This window comes from Sorex araneus, chromosome 2 (genome assembly GCF_027595985.1).
Source record: "Sorex araneus isolate mSorAra2 chromosome 2, mSorAra2.pri, whole genome shotgun sequence".
Taxonomy (NCBI): domain Eukaryota; kingdom Metazoa; phylum Chordata; class Mammalia; order Eulipotyphla; family Soricidae; genus Sorex; species Sorex araneus.
In genome coordinates, this window is record NC_073303.1 from 55,084,048 (window position 1) to 55,100,692 (window position 16,645).

Sequence of the window (16,645 nt, forward strand, 5' to 3'; positions counted from 1 at the left end):
TTCCCTGAGATCTTAGAAGTCCATCTCGACTCGGCCCTCCTAACGATGTTGCACTGGGGGCTCTTCAGGGTCAGGGGAATGGGATCCAGCTTGTTACTGGATTTAGCATTTGAATACACCATGGGAAGCTTGCAAGGCTGTCCCATGTGGGCAGGAAACTCTCAGAAGCTTGCCAGTTTCTCCCAGAGGGAGAAGTAGGCTACAAGATATCATCTGGGAGCTTGCTTTTAAGTCTCTAGATGTTGGCCGTTGATGGGATTACACACACCTGGGTTTCTCTGCTGGTACCTTCATGTGTGAGGCCTGTCCGAATGTGTGGAGAGGGGCCTCCAACATGGCTGTAGCTAGGTTCCAGTGGTCTTCAGCCGCTGGGAACTCTGTTCGGGGTGGGGAGGGAAGCTGGAGCCCATCCCCTTCGAGGGGCCCCGGGGAAGAGAGCCAGGTGTGCGGGCAAGAGACTCTCCTAAAATATATATATATATATATATATATATATATATAACATTATATATATGTTATACATATATATTAAGAAGATATATGTTACCTTCTTAATAACTACCAAAATATATTTACAGATAAAATAATGTGCTGTATTGATTCCCTTCAACACAATATAACAAAAGGATAAGTAGATGGGGATAATATTCAATATGCTAATACTTTCTATTCTTGTATATGTTTAAAATTCTCTATTATACAAGGCAACTCAGTAGTCATAAAGAACTGTGATGATTTCTAAAAGTTGGTTTCTAAAAATTAAATCAACAATGAGGTTTTTATTTCTATAAAACAGTTATAAACAGTTTAAAATTGAAGACAGTCAGAAGGGCCAGTGCTAGTCTAGCAGGCTGGGCATCATTCTTTCATCTGAGGACCTGGCACTACATATGTTTTCCCGAGCATCACCGGAAGTGGCCCCTGAGCTCAGAGCCAGAAGTAAGCCCTGAGCACTGCTGTAGATCTCCTTAGCGATTTCAAACTTACAACTGGATATTATTATCCATAAGTCACATGCTGTACGTCACATCCCCATGTCTTAACTTTCGATCCTGTTCATCTGTTTCTACCCTGGCAATCAGCATTCTATTTTCTGTACATATGAATTTAGGTTTTTAAAAACTTTGTTATATCCTACATATTAGAAGACCTTGGTGATGTGATCATCTTTCTCTGTCAGGCTTATTTCATTCAACATATTGTACTCCAAGTCCATAAATGGTATTACAAAGGGCAGAGTATTTTTTTTTGATGGCTGAAAAATATACTGCTGTATGTGTATGTATAAGCATATACCATCCACAACTTCATGCACTCACGACTTCTTTATTTATCATCCACTTGTGGGCCTTAGCATGCTTTCATATGTTGGCTATTGTAAATAACGCTTTACTAAATAGGTTCGAGTGTGTCTTTTGTTTGGGGGGCAAACAGCAATGTGCGGTGCTTACTTCTGGTTCTGCGCTCAGGGGGCCCTTCTGGTGGTGCTTGGAAACCATATGTAGCGCCAGGGATCGGAGCCATGTCATCAGATGCAAGACTAATGCCCGACCTGCTGTGCTGTAGCTCACGCCCTTCTCTTTGTCTTCAGTTTTGACCATTTCTTATAATGTAGCTGTAGATGTGTTGTGTCTAAGAGAGGAGATACACTTATGGCTCTTCATCATGAACAGGTGCACCAACTGATGCTATGATAGTGTTCATGTGGTGACATGAAGTTTAAATAAATGGGGAAATTTCTGCCGCTTATACTACCAGAAAGGGTGGAAGAAATTTCAAACTCAGATCTGATTTCAAAAATGGGACTTTGGCTCAGTTTAGCCTTAGCATGAATATAGGAGTGTGGTCTCTGTTTTTTGTTCCTTCCCTCACTGTGACATGAAGCTTTGTTGGAATCCACTCGCCACTCCAGTGTGCCGAGACTCTGTCCAGCAGGACGCTCGCTGCTTTGTGTCAGACATAGGACGAAGGATCCAACAACTCAACTCGACGTTGTTGACTTCTCTTTGTAGGACCCACCAAATCCAAGGGTGTTTTGACATTACTTACGTAGAAAATTTGCTACCATTAGAGCATCCCCCGGTCCTAGGAACAATGCCTCTGCTTTCATAGAAAGAAGAGGCAGGTGACCTTCCTAAGCTGTAAGGCAGCACCTTCCTGTGGGGATGCCGCATCAGCCAAGCTGTGGGGAGAAGACCAGATATTCTCACGATGACATTGTAGCAGATGCGATCTATGCATGCTAGCATAGGAAAACCAGCCTCATCTGAGCAAGTGGGCCTAATCAAAATCGCACGAGTCCCCGGGAACGAGCACATTCTCTTGTTGGTAGCTGAGGTAAAGCCAGAATACCCAGTAGGTCAGAAGGGTTGGATGTGCATTTGGCTTAGAGGTGAAGGAAGAGTCTTTACCCCAAAGGCCCCGGTTGTGCCCCGTGGTGGCCCTGCCCGGCCGTCAGCGAGCCTGGAAGCAGAATCCTCCAGAGGCGAGCGCAGCCTGACCAGGCTACACTCCGGCGTGAGAGGCCTGTGCAGAGAGCAATGAGAGGAGGCATGAAACCGGCGGCTAGAAATTGGCTTTGTTTTAATTTGCTAGATTTGTGTTCATTTATTATGGCAGCAGTGGAAAAGTAATGTAGCATATAATTGCTACTTAAAAAACAGAACCACAGTTAGACATCTTCCAAATAAAAAGTATTACTCTTGGGGCCGGAGAGATAGAGCAGCGGGTAAGGCACTGGCCTTGCACACGGCTGACGCAGGTTCCAGCCCCGGCACCCCATGTGGCCCTCTGCCACCTGCCACCTGCCAGGAGGGATCCCTGAACGCTGAGCCAGGAGTAAGTCCTCTCTCTCCCTCTCCCTCTCCCCCCGCCGCCCCCCCGCCATGTATAACTTTCTGAATAGTGAATGAGACTTTAGAGTATTTACTTTGTCAGGTAAGTAGGTGTGTAGTGAGGTGCAAAGGAGTATAGGAGTATAAGGCAGAATTAGTTGTTAATCATATTACGGATATGCAGCAAAAATGTGTCTAATGCAACTTCACTCCCTCCCTCCCTCCCTCCCTCCCTCCCTCCCTCCCTCCCTCCCTCCCTTCCTTCCTTCCTTCCTTCCTTCCTTCCTTCCTTCCTTCCTTCCTTCCTTCCTTCCTTCCTTCCTTCCTTCCTTCCTCCCTTCCTTCCTCCCTTCCTCTCCTTCTTTTATTTTTGTGTCACACCTGACAGTGCTCAGGGCTCACTCCTTATTCTGTGCTCAGAGATAGTCCTAGCACTACTTGGAGGTCCGTACATGATACTGAGAGTTGAACCCAGTGCAAGGCAGGAACATTGAGTTCTGTATTATCCCTGAGGCTCTGTCACTCTATATCAAGCTATCTGGTTAGTCCTCACTTAACTTCGTAAGTGTATATGACTTCTTGCATCAGGTTTCCAATTTACAAAAGATAATTATAGACACCAGAAAATCTGACTTCTAATTCTTCAGGTATACCTACTGGGTATATAGCATAAATTGGTACTTAAAATAAAACATTACTGGGGGCTGGAGCAATAGCACAGAGGGTAGGGTGTTTGCCTTGCACATGGCCGACCTGGGTTTGATTCCCAGCGTCCCATGTGGTCCCCTGAGCACTGCCGGGAGTGATTCCTGAGTGCAGAGCCAGGAGCAGCCCCTGTGTGTGACCCAAAAAGAAAAACAAACAAACAAACAAACAAAAAAACACCATTATCTTGCAATATAATAAAAGAGTTGTTTAAAGAAAAAATATAATGAAAGTTGGATTTGATCTATTGGTTTGTCTATTCTCTGCACTCAGAAAAATTTTTTTGCTTTTTTTTTTTTGGGTCACACCCAGTGATGCTCAGGGGTTACTCCTGGCTCTGCACTCAGGAATTACTCCTGACAGTGCTTGGGGGACCATATGGGATGCCAAGGATTGAACCTGGGTTGGCCGTGTGCAAGGCAAGTACCCTACCCGCTGTACTATTGCTCTGGCTCCTGTTTGCCTATTCTCAACTGCTTCCTGCTTCACCATATGTAGCAGGATTTCAGGTATTATGAGTTGCAAGAGTTTGAGGTATTATGAGAAATTAATAGTGAGCTAGAGAAAAGGTAGATATTGAATTCAAAAATAGAATAATAATTGTAATTTGAAAAAATTAAATCAGAGATTAGTGACTTATTTCCCCCTTTTCTTTTGCGTTACAGGTTAATCTTAAGGATGTCGGTGAAATCTATAAAATACGAATTGGACATGACAATAGTGGGCGGGACCCCAGGTGGTATCTGGAAGAAATTCGACTAGAAAATATAGTCACAAATGAGCTGTTTTATTTCCCTGTTAATTCCTGGATAGCTGAAAGTGAAAATGATGGTGATATATGGAAAGAAATGCCCATTGTGAGAACCCACAAGGCGCCTTTGCCAGGTATGAATTCATTAGTGACTTTGGTAGAGATTCTAAAATGAGTGAGAGCATCTTGGGAGGCAGCTCAAAGGCTGCAGTGCTCACGTTGCTTGCATGAGTTCAGTCTCTGGTCTGCACCGCCTCTTCCCTTAGAATCCTCTCAGGTGGTTCTGGCGGGAGCCAGTCCCACTGGGTCTCATCTCAGCAGGCCTGAGCACTGAACCATCTGGCCGAGCGTCCAAGTGTCACTGAGCATCCCCCTGGGCTCCCCTTGCTCTGTTGGGAGGCGCTTCCCAAATTTAAATTAGTTGAGATGATTTAGAACCGAGGTTCATCGTACGGTAAAGAACCAACAGCCAAGTGTCTAATGCTCAGTGGGCCATATATTCTTTCAAAAACTGCTCAGTTTTGCCTGTACGTGAGTAGCTTCTGCAGATCATAAACAAACTGGTGGTATGGCGGCATTTCAATACAAATTCATTAATTAGACTCTGCTATCAAAATTCCATATGAATTGCATTTCCCCCAAGACATATTGTTCTGTTCTGAATATTTTCTTAGCTCCTAAGTGGTTCAAAAGCAATTACTGGCAGAAGTGGTTGACTCTTGAGAGTGGAAGTGTATATACAAGGGAACATACATGTACATGCATGTTCTGCTATGTGGTGTGCCTTTGCTCTGGGTATGCTATGTTGTCAGTGCTAACAAACATGGATGTAACAACACTTGAATTTCATGAGTTGTTTTGTCATGTTTATTAAGAATTAACTCACACATCACCTTAAAATTTTCTTCATCCATTTCTTTCTCTATCTCTGTTAAGTATCCAACCTATTTTTTTTCACTGCTGTAGGGAAAATACTTTCCCCCAAAATACCGATGGTCTCTGTTCCAAATGACATACGTCTGTGGTGTGTGAGTGTGCATGTGTGTTTGGGTACATATGTGCACGTGTGTGTTTTCTGGGTTCTCAATACCTCTGTGACGAATTTGGTCCTTTCGTTCTTCATCTAAAGAGAAAGATTCTTAGCTGCTCTGGAAGCTGACACTCTGTGCTAGTCTTGGTTTAACAATATTTATTTGCTGCATCCTGAGCCAGTCACTTAGCCTTTCTCTGTACAATGGTCTCATCTATCAAACAGGGATAAAAATATGTGCCGATCATAATGCTGAAAGATACAATAACTAATACCAGTATCCCGGAAGCCAAAATCCTGAAAGTGTTCAGTCCTCAAAGTCCCAAATCCCTAAGATATATATAGGAGTGTCGGAGTTTTGTGATTTTTAAACTTTTAGGATCTTGACTTTTTTGAGGGAGTGTTGGGGCACACTCTGCGGTGCTCAGGGCTGACTCCTGACCGAACATGATGGCCACCTAACGCCTCTATTGCAGAGTACAGCACCCAACAGGAGAGAGAACAAAAGGGAATGCCCTGCTGCAGAGGCAGGGGGGTGGTAGGGGGGAATGGGGTGGGGGTGGTGGGATGGATACTGGGATCATTGGTGGAGGAGAATGGGCACTGGTGGAGGGATGGGTGAACGATCACTGTATGACTGAAATGCAAACATGAAAGTTCATAAGTTTGCAACTGTACCTCACAGTGATTCACTAATAATTTTTTTTAAAAAAAGAATCCTACCTCTTTGGTGCTCCTCTGTCTTAGGTGGGTCACTGGTGTGGCTTCAGGAGATGTGTTCTTTTTCTTCGGAATTGTTCAGTTCTGTGTTCGCCTTTATTTCTGTGTTTGGGGGAGTATTCTGACTGGAATAGGCTCGTGGACCACCGGCCTAGTGTGACGGGCAGAGCCAGGACGTCCTCTTCAGAATTAGCTCATGGTGGCTGAGCTCTGAGTCCGAAATGCCGGGAGTGGGAAAAGTAACTGCCGCCACCCGGCGGCCACCCGGTGGCCACGCCCACCTGCAGCCTTACCTGTGGGGTAAGCAAAGCGGCAGGTGGCCTCAGTGCCAGCGCGGGGTTGGAGCTCACTTCTGGTGCTCCTGGGCTGGTGGGGTTTCTCCTCTTCACTGACTTCTTGCTCTTGTTCTTCTTAATCTTCTTTCCCTGTTGTTTGTGAGCCACTGCAGCAGTGCTCAGGACTGATTCGTGGCTCTGTGCTCAGGGATCACACCTGGCAGTGCTCAGGAGACCGCATGTAGTGAAGGGGATCAGCTCCAGGCTGGTTTAGTGCAAGGCAAGGGCACTATTCATTGCCCTGTTTCTCCAGCCACTCTTTACCAACTTCTTATTGATTAGTTTATGTTCCCGTCACGGCGGAGCCTGGCACGCTGCCCGTGGCGTATTCGATATGCCAAAACAAATTTTTCAATGGTCATGACAAACTAATCCCCCCGCCCCTTTCCCACAAGGGACATTTGCTTGTGCAATGGAAAAATCATTAAAATAAGAAGATAGAAGTAATAAAAATAAGAGGATAGAAGTAATAGCACCTTCATGTTTAGGAATTATGACAGACCCAAACTCAAGGCACAGCCTTGCTGCCGAGTTTCATGTCCGGGAAGCATTCCTGGGGAGACCAGGAGGCTCGTGTCTCCATTCCTGTGACACTCAGGAAACCACAGAAAATTAAAACCCCCGGATTTATGCTTCTTTGGTTTGGGCTTGAAAGGCGATATAAAGAGGGACTAACCTTCAAAGCTTGGGAATTATCCGTCCATTTGTCTAAACATCTGAAGGTGGCCACAGGAAGACTCTCAAAACGTTGTGGAGGAACATTTTAAAAAGAATTACACTGGGGCTGGATCGATAGCACAGCGGGGAGGGTGTTTTCCTTGAACGAGGCCGACCCTGGTTCGATTCTGAGCATCCCATATGGTCACCTGAGCATCACCATGGGTAGTTCCTGAGTGTAAAACCAGGAGCAACTCCTGAGCACAGCTGGGTGTGAGCCAAAAAGCAAATAAATAAATAAATAAAAATAAAAAGAATTACATTATTAATACTTGGGCTGCCAGGCTGAAAGGGCCTGGTCCTTCTTCTTCTTCTTCTTTTTTTTTTTTTTTTTGCTTTTTGGGTCACACCGGCAATGCACAGGGGTTACCTTCTGGCTTTGCACTCAGGAGTTACTCCTGGCGGTGCTCAGGGGACCATATGGGATGCTGGGATTCGAACTTGAGTCGGCTGCGTGCAAAGCAAATGCCCTCCCCGCTGTGCTATCTCCCCAGCCCCCAGGGAGATGAGTCTTGGGGCTGCAACAACAGGAAAATTTTTTGATTATAAGTTCTATCAAGTGCACAGAAAGTGTCTTCAGAGGTTTATTCCAAATAAATAAGCATGTAAGAAGTATGAAACAATCCTAATTAGAAATATCCATCCATTAGACTTTACTGAGAAAATACGAGTCTTTCTGAACCATCTGGATGGGGACAGCACGTTTTGGATACCAACGGCTTGACTGTTTCAAAGGTTTCAGAAACAAACCGACGTTCTTGAATTCCGTTGTCTCTGCCACCATGCCCGTGTGCCCAGGGAAACTTTGGGCTTCAGAGCAAGATAGACGCTTGGTGACTTCCCTGAGAAGAGGCTGGTCTCCATCTCTGGCCCCCTGAGGCACAGTCCTGTCACCGTGAAACAGGGCACAGAACACCTGTCGCTCGAGTGGTCACCAGTGGACTCAATGGCCAGGCCAGGACAGTTTTTAGAGAGAAGAAAGGAAAGTGGGGGTCACTACCCGGGATAGAGGACATCCTCAAGCCTGCTCCCAGCACCCAGGTGAAAGAGGGTCCCGAGGGATGAGCCCACAGCTTCATTCATTTAGCTAAGTCTTTGCCTTGAACCTCACTCCCGCTTCCTTCACAGAAGACTCACACGAAGGGCACCTCAGAACGGGACACGGTGGCTCTCAACCCAGCCCCTGAACGTCTCCACGTCTCTGCTCTGCTTTCAATCCTCCAAACTTTTCCCAGTTTGCCTGAGTAAAAGCCCAAACCCTTTCATCTCCGGCGAGGCGTGCCTGCACGCCAGCCTTGGGGCGCCCAGAAGGCCGTGGGCGGGTCAGCAGCCTGGTCCCTTGGGCTCACCAGAGCCCCCATCTGCTCTGCTGGGGCCTCGCCTTCGTCTGCTCTGTGAGGGCCTCTCAGGGCTCTTCCTGCTGGCCTGCTCTGACTCGAGAACTACACTTCCTTCCCACAGAAGCCCTGCCGTGCCTTGGACTGGAGTGTTGGATCCGAATTTCAGACCCAGTCGCAGAGAGACCGAAACCTCACACAATAATGCAAAAGCAAAGGAACTTTATTGCTAGCCCGAGCCAGGGTCCAAGTTTCATCCAACGCAGCGGAGTCTTGACGAGGACCCCGACTCCAAATACAAGCGGTTTATGTAGTGTTTGGAGTTTCAAAGTCAAGCAAGCACTGTGATAACAGGGATCAGGCAACAATTCAACAGTGGTTTCCAATCACCTTCAGTAACAGTAACAGTTGTGATCACATAGCCTTCCCATTCCTTGCGGTTAGCAAAAGATCATTTCTGGGGCATTAGAACTGAGGCATAGTGATTGACTGAGCCCATTCATTGGGCCAGGAACTTCCCGGGTGGGTTCAGGTCGGCCAGCTACACATTGTTTCATTGCTGGGAAACTGAGTCAGTTTCGGTCCCAGGAACTGCACCTAAGGCCCACCTGATTTTTCTCATTTCTGCCCCCTTTCACGGCGTTGGTTGTGCCCTGAGAGGGGCTGCTCCCAAGAGGGACTCAGCCAGCCCTGGGACCACCTGCAGTGGTTCTCGCTGCCTGGGGAGAGGGGCCCAACGGCGCTGCCCAGGAGTTCCAGCCTCTGCCCAGACGCCCCCAGCCCCCGGATTCTGCCTTTCCGGCAGTCAGATGAACATCGTCACCCACGACTCCACATGCAGAGTCAGCCCCAGTGCTGCTCAGTCTAACGCCCAACGTCCTTGACCATCTGTCTCTGACGCGGCGTTTCTTTGGGCAGTTTGTATCAACGTGATCACACTGCCAGGAGTGCCGAGGAGGCTTGACTCTCGGTGGCCTGAGAGAAAGTACTAGAACAGTTCGTGAATTGAGTCAAACTATAGATGGAGCTGAGGGGTCTGTGGCAGGGAGGGAAGCTCAGCCCTGCTGCCTACGGGCCATCCCCAGTCTCGGGGCGGACACTCACTCTCCTGAGGTCGTGTGGGCAGCACGGGGCACTCCGCCGCACGGCAGGTGCCCATGTGCAGAGCTGAGGACGGGAGCAAACACACGGCATGAGGAAGCCCCCGGGTAGAAGCTCCCTTTGCTTTTTTTTCTGATTCGGACAGAGTTCAGGAAACATCAGCTGCAACCTCCATTCCCTGAAAATATTGTGTGCATTTTGGCCGGGGCGAGGCTGACCCGCAAAACCTTAGAGAGCTTTCCCGAAATTCTGATGATCCGCATGATGTGCTAATGCCGTCGAAGCGGGCAGAGGGCAGTGTGTCTCCAGGTGGGGAAGGGGCTGCAAGGTCGGGTGCCATGGCCATTTGACAGCGGGACGGCTCTGTCACATTCTGCATGCACACACGTGTCCATCTGCCTGCCACTGTTGCAGAGGCATGTGATTCCAGAGAAGGTCCCAAGGCGATTCATAACGAGAATTCGAACCATATGCCCTGAGAGCAGGAGGGAATTCTGCCACATTAGGGAAAGAACCGGGAGACTGGGGTTTTTATATGACGACGTAGTTGATAAACAGAGCGTGTCTTTGTAGCAAATGAGAACTCCGACGGTGGGACTAAAGAGAGTGACGCTACCGGATCACTCAACACCAACAGACGAGGGCCATTTACTTATTCATCTATTTTATTACTTTTGTTAAAATTAAAACGACTGCATTTTAGGTAACACGGTTACAAAAATGCTAACATTTATGGTTTCCTTTTATTCTTTTTAAAATACATTTTCATTTAATTAAAGAAACTGTGGTTTACAAAGCTATCTATAGCCGAGTTTTAGGAATATACTATTTCAACACCAACCCCACCACCAGCGTCAACTTCCCTCCACCAGTGTTCCCAGGTTCCCTCCCCGCCTCGACCCTCACCCTGTTCTCTGCCTGTCATCCTGACAGGCACATTACCAAGTTCCAGTGTGCAGCTTAGATCTCAAGTTTCCAGAGCTGTTGAGTCTGTGTTTTGGGTCTCTGGTACCCCACCCACCGGGATCACCAGTACAGTTGACGCCTGTTCACCCACTGCTTCCTGCTCTCTTCTCTCCCCCTGCGTTTGTTTCTATCCCTGTCTTCTCTCTAAACACCAGGGTCAAGGGCGATCTAGCACCACCCTTTTTACTACAATACATTTATTTATGATTTTCTTCAAAAAAAAACCATTGACTTAAATTTTTTAAGTTAAAAAATTTAAAATATACCCTCATTTATGGTACTATCCATGGCAGGGTTTCATGCAGAAAACATCCCTCCACCACATCTTCCACCAGATTGTTTGCTCCCCCCGACGATTGTCCCAGTGCTGTCCTGCCCCTCTCTGTACTACCCCTCCCCACCCCCTGCCATAGTAAACTAACAACCACTTCTCAGTTTCTGCTGTTTGCAGGCATTTGTTACCAAGTTACTATGTTTTGTTTGTTTGTTTTTAATATCCTACACATGTGGGAGATAATTCTGATCTATTCCTCCCTCTCATCCCTTCATTGATTATGGTACTCTCTGGATCCAGAGTTATCCATGTAGCAGCAAATTGCATGATTTTCTCTTTTCTTGTATCTGAATATGATTCCACCGTGTACACGAATCACAGTTTCTCTCTCCAGTCATCTGTTCTTGAACATGAGGGTTGTTCCTAGATTTTAGCATTTGTGAATGGTGCTGCAATGAACATAAAAGTGAAAATATCTTTTCTGGATTTAGTTTTTGGGCCCTTAGAGTTGATACCAAGAAGTGGGTAATATGGGTCGTATGGAAACTCAATTTCTAGTTTTCTTCTTTCCCTTTTGTTTCTTTGCATGTAGAAAAGCTGTGGATTTTGTGCATTGATTTTTGCCACTGTACTGCACAAGTTAATTGTTTCTAGGAGGTTCTTTTGTAGAGTCTTTGGGTCTTTAGTAGAGTTTGGCACCTTATTTTCCATCTGAGGAGCATTCGAAATCTCTCTCATACTTAATTGCTGTGGCATGGACCTCAGCACTCTATTGAATAGTGGGAGTGGGTGCTGAGGTCAGAGAGAAGGCTTTCCACTTTCCACCAAGGAGTATAACGCATGTCCTGGGCTCGTGTAAGATGGCTTTAACTATCTTAAGTAAAGTTCCTTCAACTGTCATTTTATTGGGAGTTTTTAATTATGAGTTGTTGTTGATTTTTGTCAAATGCTTATTTTGCGTCTTTTGATATGACCATATGACTTTTGTTTTTCCTTACATGGATATGCTATACTACATTGATTGACTTGAGCATATTAAACCATCCTTGCATCCACAAGGTAAATCTACTTGGTCCTAGTGAATGATCTTTTGTTGCACTGCTGAATTTGGTTTGCTAATGTTTTGTTGAGAATCCTTGCATATATGTTTATCAGGAATATAGGAGTGATAGCACAGCAAGTAAGGCTTTTGCCTTGCATGCAGCCAACCCGGGTTAGATTCCTCCATCCCTCTCAGAGAGCCTGGAAAGCTACCAAGGGTATGCTACCCATGGTGTATTCAATATGGCAAAAACAATAACAACAAGTCTCACAATGGAGACGTTATTGGTGCCTGCTCAAGCAAATTGATGAACAATGGGACGATAGTGCTACAATGCTATAGTTTTCTTATCGTTTTGGTTATATTTCTGTCTGCTTGTGGTACTAGGGTAATGTTGGCCACATAAAAGCTATTTGGGGGTATTCCTGTTTCTTCAGCTGAGAGAAACATTGGCAATAGCTATTCTTTCAAGGTCTGGAAGAGCTCAAGTGTGAATCCATTTGGGAATGGGTTTTTGTTTTGGGAAAGACTTTTGATTACTGTTTTGTTTCCCTTGAAAGTAATTGGCCCATTGAGGGGATCTGTTCCTGTTGATTAAAACTTGGGAGTTTACAGGAATCCAAAAATGTACCCATTTCTTCTAGGATCTCGAGATCTGTGACATCATGACCTTCAAAGTAATCCCTGGTGACCACTGGATAACACTGGAGTCTGGTGTGGAATCCCTTTCCCTTCTGACTTGTGTAGAGTTTTCTCCTTTTCTCTGTGAGCTGTGCTAGTGATTTCTCAATCTCACTTGTTTCCTCAGAGAACCAGCTCTCAGGGCTGGAGACAATATAGTGGGTTAAGCACTGGCCTTGCTCATAGCCAAGCCAGGCTCAAAACCTGACAGCCCATCTGGCCCCCCAAGCCCAACCAGAAGTGCCCCCTGAGTGCTGAGCCAGGACTAAGGCCTGAGCACCACCAGGTGTGGCCCCCAAAAAACAAACATTCCAGTTCTTGGCTTCGTGATCTTTTGAATTGTTTTTCCATTTTATTAATTTCTGCTCTAAGCTTTTCTTGTTCTTGCTTTGTTTGGGGGCCATGCCTCGAGGACCCAAAGTTTTGTGTGATTATGAGATTTATCTTGTCATTTCAAGAAGCTCCCTGAATGTTTCTCGCAAAGCTAGTTTTAAGACTGAAGTTCTTAAGTCATCGCTTGTTCCTGAATTTTTGTATTTTTCCTTCCAAACTGAATGATAATCTAGCTGAATAAGTGTTCTTGGTGGGGTGTTCTTTTTGCTTAGCTTTAGAAAATAACCTGTATTCCATTAGTCTCTTTTGACTTGTGAATTTTGTTTAATAGATCTGCTGTGAGTCTTGTGGGAGTTCCTTTGTATATGAACTTCTTCTTTGATCTTGCTCCTTGCAATATTCTGTCTCTGTCTTGGCTTCTGTTATTTTGATTATGATGTGTCCTGTATTTTTTACATCCCTTTGGCTGGGATCTTTCAGGCTTCTTGACTCTGGGCATGGACTCCTTAGCTCTTGGAAAATTTTACCTGTGACATTTTTGGACTAGAGATTTTTCATCAAAATCTCTTTTCTGTTTTTCAGACCTCCAGTGATTCTTAGATTATTCCTCCTGAACTCATTCCATAGTTCTCTGGTGTGCTGTTAATTTATTTTCAGACTTTCCCCCATCTTCTGTCGGTTTCCAGAGGTTTCTTACATCCCATCTTGGACTTCACTCATTTCCTTCTTCAGCTATTATTACTGTTGAGACCTTACTTTCATTGAGTTTTTTAAAAAAAATTATATTCCATACTCTTCATTTCTATCACTTCTGGTTGTATTTTTAAAAATTTCTGCTCTCATTTTTTGGGGGGATACTTGTACTATTTTTAAAAAACTTATTAAACATTCATAACACGGTGTCCCTAAAGTCTTTTTCTGAGAGGTTATAGAGTGTTTTTGCTCTGGTAGAACCTTCTGGGCCTTTATCTTTACTCTTTGGCGCTGGTCAGCTTTTGCACAGTTTCCCCATTGTGTCTATAATTCTTTGGGGAAATGTGTTTTAGGTCACTCGCATGAGAGCACTCTTACTCTTTCAGCAGCTGGAGGCAGTGAAGGGGAGCGAGGGTTATAGATGCCCCTGGTGGCATTGGTGTCTTCGGTATGAAGCTTTAAAGAAAATAAGTCTTGGTTCAGTATTCCCGGTGAAAGGTGAAGTCAGGGCTGCATCTGGTACCCTTTGTTAATCGAATGAGCTGCAGAAGCTTCTGGAAAGAAGCTGGCAGACCACCTGGCAACTGGAACTCCTCTGGAGCAGGAGGTCACATTCACGGTTCTGATGCACAACGTAACTGTGTCCTCACCACACAACCAAGTGCTCAAGACCTTTCCTGCTGTCCTGAGGTCACCTGCCCCTTCTCCCCTCAACCATTCTCATGCCAAGGCCAAGAGCTTGTCAGCATTCAACAGAGTCTTCCTTGGTTCAGTAGACCTTGGCTTGTTTCTCTGTTTTTCACAGAGGTGTGAGGTTATCCAGTACTTGTCCTTCTCTCTCTGTGACCTATTTTGCTCTCATGATGCCCTCCAATTCCATCCAGGTCATAACAAACGGCAGGGTCTCACCTTTTCTTATATCTGTGTAAAATTCTATTGTATATTACATCACGACTTCTTTTCCCACTCCTCTGTCGTTGGAGACTTGGGTTATTTCCATATTCTGGTGGTCATGTTTAGTGCTATAAGAAGTGTAGTGTGCAAACCTCTTTTCAAGTTAATGTTTTGTGCTGTTGAGGGAACATGCAGATGTCAAGAAGCAGAGTCACTGTGTCCTAGGGAAGCTCTAGTCTTTCTTCTTAAAAGTCTGTATACTCTTTTCCATGGAGACTGAATCACAGCAATCCTGGTTTCCAGTGTTCACCTTAGGCCTTTCTCACCTGTGTGACGTAAATTCTCACTGTCTCTTCAACTAGCATTTCTCTGATAACAATTGAGGATGGACATTTTTATTCACAAACTGACTGGACATTCATATGTCTCCTTTGGGGATGTGTCTGTTGGTCTCCTGAGGGGGCATTAAGAATGAGCTCATTTGGAGATCTTTCTAGTACATTGTGGCAAGCCTTAGCAAGATTAGTTGCTGCTTCTCTTCTTCAAACACTCCATGGACTGATGGATTATGCGCCTTGGATAGGGTACGAGTTTGGAGAGCCACATTCACTGGCAAATGTGGATCTAAATCTAGAAGACAGGGGCTGGAGCAATAGCACAGCGGGTAGGGCATTTGCCTTGCACGCGGCCGATCCGGGTTCGATTCCCAGCATCCCATATGGTCCCCTGAGCATCGCCAGGGGTAATTCCTGAGTGCAGAGCCAGGAGTAACCCCTGTGCATCGCTGGGTGTGGTCCAAAAAAAAAAATCTAGAAGACAAAGCTCTTGGACACAGGCTGCTTGGAAGCTAAAGTAAAGAGGAATAAAAGGGAGTCAGGAGCACAAGGAGTCTGTAAGGAAACTCAGTTTGGGGTGTGAAGAAGACACGACACTTTGCTCAGTGGTTTTTTTTTTAATTTCAAAGATATTCTTTGCTTTATTAAGTGATTCATGAATGAGGCAGCATCCCATAACAAAATAGAAAGGTGGTAAAGACTTAAGCAAAAACATAAAGCTTTTACAGTCTGAGAAGATGGTCGGAACAAACAAACAAAAATGCTGTCAAAGTCGTCTTCCCTGGGAGAAGATCCAGGGTTCATATGTGGATCTCAGAGTGACGACCAGGAGCATCTACGTTGACGGCTCCGAAATTCGACTAAAGCAGCCAGAGAAATAATAGAGTGGAGAAAGTGCTTGCATTGCAAAGAGGCTGCAAAGGGTTGCCCGAACCCCACCAGGAGTGATTCCCGAGCATCACGAGTGTCGCCCAAAAACAAAATAAAGAAAAAGCAAAAATTTCACTTGGGGAGAGGCGGAACTACGGTCAGGTTAGGAATGAAATTCTGATAAAGGTCGGCCCCAGCTCCGGAGCTCCGTGAGGTTCCTCAGTGCTTCTGGTCTGGGAGGGGAGAATCCGCAGTCACGTGAGGGGTAATCGCCTCTGCCCCTCCCTCCTGCAGTAAGACCAGCTCCCAGAGAGCCCCAAGTCACTGACCTCAGATTCCCTTCTCAGGCCCAGCCTCGGGTGTCTGCAGCTCGTAGGACTCAGCTCTGACGTGGGCTCCCTGGTGGCAGGGGTCAGGGGCCCTCAGCCGGGGCAGGCATCAGCATCATCACTGAGATTTCACGTGTCTTACTCCTGCTCTGCAGGAACTGACTGACTCATAGAGATTTGGCTCCCCCAACGTCCTGGCCTCCCCTGCGGGGTCTGCAATCTATGCCGTCCTCATTCATTCAAAAAAAATTTTCGTTTTTCACATCTGTGATTTCTGTGTTATTTTATCTTCACCGAGGCATTGTGGTTTATAAACTTTACACGTTCTGTCCACGCCACTTAAGCCCTTAGAGTGCCCACACCCCTCCCCCAAAGCCCCAGTGGTCAGCCCCCTGCACCCGTCCCTTCCCCTAGACTCAGGACCGTGGACTGACCCTCCAGTTGTGTAGCCATGGGCCATCTGTTGCCCTGTCACTGTGTATCATTTATTTCCATGTATGACAGGGCTCATGGGTATCTTTCCCTTTCCTTCTAACTCACTTCATTAGCACGACACCCTCTAGTTCCGTCCATGTGGTGTGACTTCCATGACTGTCCGCTTCCTTACAGTGTCCAAATACACCACAACTTCTTGATCCATTCATGCACAGTTAATATTGGGGTTGTTCCCGTATCTCAGTTACTGTGCGCAGCACTGC

The 16,645-nt window shown here is 45.9% G+C and overlaps 1 protein-coding gene across 1 annotated transcript in view; it reads left to right on the plus strand.

The window, feature by feature from the left end:
- Positions 1 to 16,645, plus strand: part of RP1 (RP1 axonemal microtubule associated) — a 209,597-nt gene that overhangs the window by 163,985 nt on the left and 28,967 nt on the right. Inside the window, exon 25 of the mRNA XM_055124422.1 lies at positions 4,205 to 4,424. Within this exon, the coding sequence (XP_054980397.1) occupies positions 4,205 to 4,424 (220 nt within the window). The remainder of the gene's footprint in view (positions 1 to 4,204; positions 4,425 to 16,645) is intronic.